This window comes from Trachurus japonicus, chromosome 9 (assembly GCF_045865225.1).
Source record: "Trachurus japonicus isolate A0001 chromosome 9, Traja_1.0".
Classification (NCBI taxonomy): domain Eukaryota; kingdom Metazoa; phylum Chordata; class Actinopteri; order Carangiformes; family Carangidae; genus Trachurus; species Trachurus japonicus.
Window position 1 is genome coordinate 8,922,611 of NC_140915.1, and position 5,502 is coordinate 8,928,112.

Below are 5,502 nucleotides of genomic sequence, written 5' to 3' on the forward strand. Positions count from 1 at the left end.
ACCATGCAGGGAGCGTCTGAGGCCGTGAGGGTGTGAATGAGGCAACAGTTAAACAAGAATTTTAATTAGCCTCTTGAATGGATAAGAAAAAGATAAAAACCTGCATAGAAACAGGAAAGAGTGAATGAGTTTTGTATATTTGATATTGTTTGTCTCTTTGTGTAATTTCTCTTTGATATTTTTTCTTTTAATATTATCATTCAGCTATATTTTTCTGATTGTTCTGCTTTCTTTATTGTATGACAACTATATTTCATTGTTAACTACAGGTGGAGGCATCTAATAAGCTCTTTGAGTTTTCTCCTCTTCCCGCACTGTAAATTATCACATTGTTCCTTTTATTTGTGTATTTTTAACTTTTCAAAATAAATCTAAATCTAAAAGAGTCCCACAGCAGTGAAATTCTCATGTTTGAAGATAATATAAACAGCTGCATGAAAAAAATCAGATCTAGAAAGAAAAAATCAGGACGAGCATGCAGAAAGGCCCGAGGCCCTGGCATCCAACCCAGATTACGTTCGCTGTGAGGCAACAGTGCAAACCACTGTCACATTGTTTCAAAAACATAATCATATGAACAAAGAAGAAAGAGAGACAATTTTTTCAATATATAAATGTATTCTATTTATTTGAAAAACAAAACAAAATGCAATGGCACAATCTCAAATCTTGAATTAAAATCTTATAAAAGAAAAAAAAATCTGTCCCAGTCTCACAAACAATTAATTAACAAAGTAAATACTTAAGTTTACTTTGGTGTTTTCTGTAACATCTTGGTTGTTGGACACCTTTGTATCCAGTGTCTGTGTCTGTGTCCTTTCCCTCATGCAGAAAACTATTCTCAGTATAAGTCCAATAGCTTCAAAACATCAAATCTGTCCTGCAGATTAAAGGATGTAAACAAATGCTGTTTATTTTTGGGGGAGTTGAAGGTGGTCTTTGTGGGAAATTCCACTCCACTCCTCTGACCCTGGAGGTCCCCGCTCCTTGGTCTCATTTGAGGACTATTTCAAGAAGGCGAGCCCGTTACGAGAAGGTCAAACGTTTTGGAAGGACTTCCTGTTCTCAGTCAGGAAGTTTATGTCCCCAGATTTCAATGATGTATTCATCTCAACTAAATAACAAAAGCATTACTCATTACGCATTATGCACTCACTACAACCATCAATACACAACAATCTGGAAATACACCAGTACTCTTTTTTTTCTTGATATAAACTCAAATGAATTCCTTAAAACTTTACAAAATCGACTACATCAGTCTTCTAACAATGTCAAAGAAAAACATATTGTTATGTACAAGATGCTAAAGTGCAGAGAGGGCGTCATACACTCTGTTGTGGATGTTTTTTTCCTACAAGGGACAAATTGTGTGTTTCATATATCTGAGCAAAATGAAGCCTGAAATACAATACTGTATGTGTGATTAAAGCCTCCTCTGTCAAGAGCTGCTGCTGCTGCCGGTTTGCCTCATTGCCAGTGCGATGGCAGTTTCTGCCCCACGGGCCAAATTTGGAAACTGTTGATGAGTGAGTCTCAAGTGGGAAAGTGAGAGATCAACACACAGCACATGTGCAAAGACAAAACATCAAGACAGGAGGTTGACATCTTTAAGAATACAATACAGTATATACTAAGATAGATGTTTGTATTAAAGCTCCTTCAAAATAAAGGTAGACGTTTGTATTAAAGCTCCATACAGTATAAAGGTAGATGTTTGTGTTAAAGCTCCATACAGTATAAAGGTAGATGTTTGTGTTAAAGCTCCATACGGTATAAAGGTAGATGTTTGTGTTAAAGCTCCATACAGTATAAAGGTAGATGTCCATGTGTAGTGTGATTATAAAGCAGCTCTAGGTTCTATATTAATACTGTGAAAGTATCAAAGCCTCAGTCCACAGAGAAATGCACACAGCCTGTATTCAGAGACTGAGCCTTAAAACCAGCCGTCAGGACTTCCTGTCACTTTGTGATGTCACAACAAAGCCCCGCCCCCTCACCACCTGGACCCAACATGCAAAAACTTGCAGGATTTAGTTTCTCTGAGTGTTTTATTCTGAAATCTGCTCAGTTTTTTTTATGACAGGAGGGTTGTGTGTCTGCAGCTTTAATGAAAGGCAGTGACCCCAGAGTTAGAAAATAATATAAAACTTTATTTAAACGTCATTCTCAACAGTAATTTTGACACATGTAACAAAAGCACCTCAACATTTTGCAAAACGTTTTTCACAGGGTTATAAAAAAAAATTTGTGTCAGTTCAACGAAGCAACATCACAGCACATTTCACTTGCAGAGACACTGAAGAGTAAAGAAAAAAAAAACTGTCTGTCACCACAGTTGAGAGGAAGCACATAAGTCTGAATGCTCACAGCATAAATAAATAACATTTCAGCCGACGACCTCAGTGATGTGACAGGTCCATCTACTGTATCACACTCAGTCTGTCTCCTCCTGGACTCCACTCAGCTCTGCACCTGCAGAAGAAAGACAAGAGGGAGCAGTGAGTGAAGATGTGATGATAATGTAGAGAAATCAGCTCAGAAAAAAAGTCTTGGTTAAAATGCATCATTTTTTTTGCTTCACTTACCTCGTTTACTTTCGTGCTTTTTTCTTATTGTCCAGGAAAGTGATGCGTTGTCGCACCCACCCTTGTTCGTCTGGGTGGACGACGCACAGCCTCTTTCCTCCCTTTGTAAAGAAGCTGAAAAAAAACAACAGCAGACACAGAGAGAGTGAGATAAAAGCTGCAGAGCTGCAAGACAAAACATTAAAACCACTGTAACCTTCTGAATTTTGCACACATTGGTGGAAACTTACATCGTGGCACTGATAGCGCAGCCTTGTCCGGCCACCTGAATCTTGTATTCTTGAAGGATGTTTTTCGGCAACATTTTGTCACTGACTTTCTTACAGCAGTCCACTGGCACCTCGGCTGCAGGGAGAAGGAGAAACAAGGTGATGAGTGGAAGAAAAATAAACAACGAGAGTGCAAATGCAACCTTTTAACCTTTAACGTGTCTCTTGTGGTTTCTTACCGGCTGCGAAGTCAGCGCAGATGATGCTGCACAGCAGGAGCAGAGCTGCAACTCGAGAGGCCATGTCTCCGTTTGTCTTGTTTGTCGCTGTCTGGGCTCAGGTTCGTCTTGGAGAGTCTCGTCTTGGTGCTGCTGTGAGGTGCAGAGTGGAGCTGCAGGTGCATTTATACAGGTGTGCAAGACAGAAAGTGAAAGTGCGAGACGAGCTCATTGACTGGAAGTGGGAGAAAGTTGGCACGCTGATCGCTTCACGCCTCCTTTGCTTTGTGCTTCATGCCAAGTTTTTCCTGTCCGTCTCCCCTGAGGCCCAGTCTTTATCAGGGCTTTTGTCTTCAATGAAACAAATCTTCCACTACTGCGCCTTGTGCAATCCACATTAGCTTTTCACCCATATGCACAAGCACAGTTCAGCTTCTTTAATGCTCTGCTGTGGCTCTGCTTGCAAACTATCAAAACAAATGCATTGCACTGTTTTGCAGCAGCAGCAGCATCACAGTGGTTCTGAGAAATTTCCTAAAGGACGACTTCAGGTTGACACATGTGAGTCGGTGTACTACATGTTGCATGTCTCTGCAAAATAGATTATGTTCTTCTCCAGTGGTTGCAAAACAATGTTTTAACATGCAGCCCAACCTCTTCTTTTCTTTCAGGCCTGAGGATAACACTGATAAATTCTCACGCATCAGTATTTTGGATGTTGTATTCATAATTACAGCATCTTGTTGTATTCATAATTACAGCATCTGAAGTTCAGGTCAAATTTATAAAGATTCAAATCATGAAAATTGTTTCAAAACAGTAATCTGACGGAATTTCGACCCGAACATGAGGTGTAAATTTATGTAAGTGGGGTCTATAAACCATAGAACTCCAACAAGAAAGTGCAAACAATGTGTAATGAAGTTATTCTGTGATTATTTCATACTTACATACTTTAGATCGCGTCGGTTTTCTGTTTGAAGTTGAAGCCAATAATGAGGCAAAGTGTCAGCGGCGGTGAAAGTGAAGTGAAGATCATCGAGAGCAAACAAGAGATTAAAGTGACAGAGGTGTCAGAGCGACGACATGTGAGTGACTCTGAAAGCTGAGATGTAAATGATGAAGCTTGGAGGTACAAAGTCTGTTCAACTTCTCTATCTATCTATCTATCTATCTATCTATCTATCTATCTATCTATCTATCTATCTATCTATCTATCTATCTATCTATCTATCTATCTATCTATCTATCTATCTATCTATCTACCTATCTGTCTATCTATCTATCTATCTATCTATCTATCTATCTATCTATCTATCTATCTATCTATCTATCTATCTATCTATCTATAGGTTAGGGTTTCATCCTCCAAACACAGGACTGCATTACATTAGAAAGTAGGAAATTTCCTCACACGTCAGAACGTTGAGATTTCCCCTGGAGACATGGCCGACGTGTGATCTCTGTCAACATGGGAATTGAACTTGTGATCTTAAAGTCCAGCGTCACACGTTGTGCAGCAGAGCTCAACAGACACATGGTCGTCTTAGTCTCTCTGACCACTGACATGAAGGAGCTGAGTGAGTGAGTGAGTGAGTGAGTGAGTGAGTGAGTGAGTGAGTGAGTGAGTGAGTGAGTGAGTGAGTGAGTGAGTTCAGTTCATTCAGTTGGATAGATCAGTGGGAAAAGGCATTGACTTTGCATTGGGAGGCTGGAGGTTTGAATCCCAGTCACAGTCAACCTTTGCTTGTTTCATCAAGTTTTGCAGATGAGGAGCTTGTTTTCTAAGGTGGAGGCTCGGAGAGGAGAAGCTTTTGGCGAGACAGCCTGGACCGTGTGCTGCAGAGTGTGTGTTTGACCACTTTTGATAGCGGTTGTGTACCGTGTCAATAAGATTACTCTTTCTTTTGGAAAAAATTATCGCAACAAATCAAGACAAGGTGGAAATGCGTAACAAAAAATGGGAAAAACTTACATTTGAGTAAATGTATATTAAAGGGACAACGAGGAGTTTTGGAAAGCGAAGTGTGTTCATACTACCATGAGCCTCCGCGCGCACGGTGAAATTCTTGGACCAGCGCAAGACGGACGTCTTGCCAAGAATGTTTTCATTCATCAAGAATGAAAGCCAGAGGTTCGAAGATGATCAGATACCGTCGTAGTTCCAACCATAAACGGCGATTCGGCGGCGTTATTCCCATGACCCGCCGGGCAGCGTCCGCGAAACCGAAAGTAAGGAAACGCTGGTCGGCTGCCCAGCATTTCCACCATTAATTAAAATAACAAAATAACGATAGAGACAAAACGATATATTTATCGAAAATGGAGCCATTAAGAAGTGTGGGTAGCGTAGATTCATCCACATTAATGTGAGACTTTTTTAAAACCAAATACAAACTCCTTGTTGTCCCTTTAAGTAGTTTTTAGTAGTAAGTAATTTTAGTAGTTTTACATCCCTTTTTGTTGTAGTTGGTTTGTTTTTTATTT

General features: G+C 40.0%; 1 protein-coding gene across 1 annotated transcript; it reads right to left on the minus strand.

Moving 5' to 3' along the window:
- Window positions 1–2,167: 2,167 nt before the first annotated feature.
- On the minus strand, window positions 2,168–3,248 carry LOC146980954 (C-C motif chemokine 19-like). Its single transcript, XM_085788090.1, has 4 exons — window positions 3,037–3,248; window positions 2,819–2,933; window positions 2,589–2,702; window positions 2,168–2,475 (listed from the first exon to the last, which is right to left on the minus strand). Exons 1-3 carry the CDS (start codon window positions 3,098–3,100, stop codon window positions 2,594–2,596), a joined length of 288 nt encoding a protein of 95 aa, XP_085644216.1. The 5' UTR covers window positions 3,101–3,248; the 3' UTR covers window positions 2,168–2,475; window positions 2,589–2,593.
- Window positions 3,249–5,502: the final 2,254 nt, after the last annotated feature.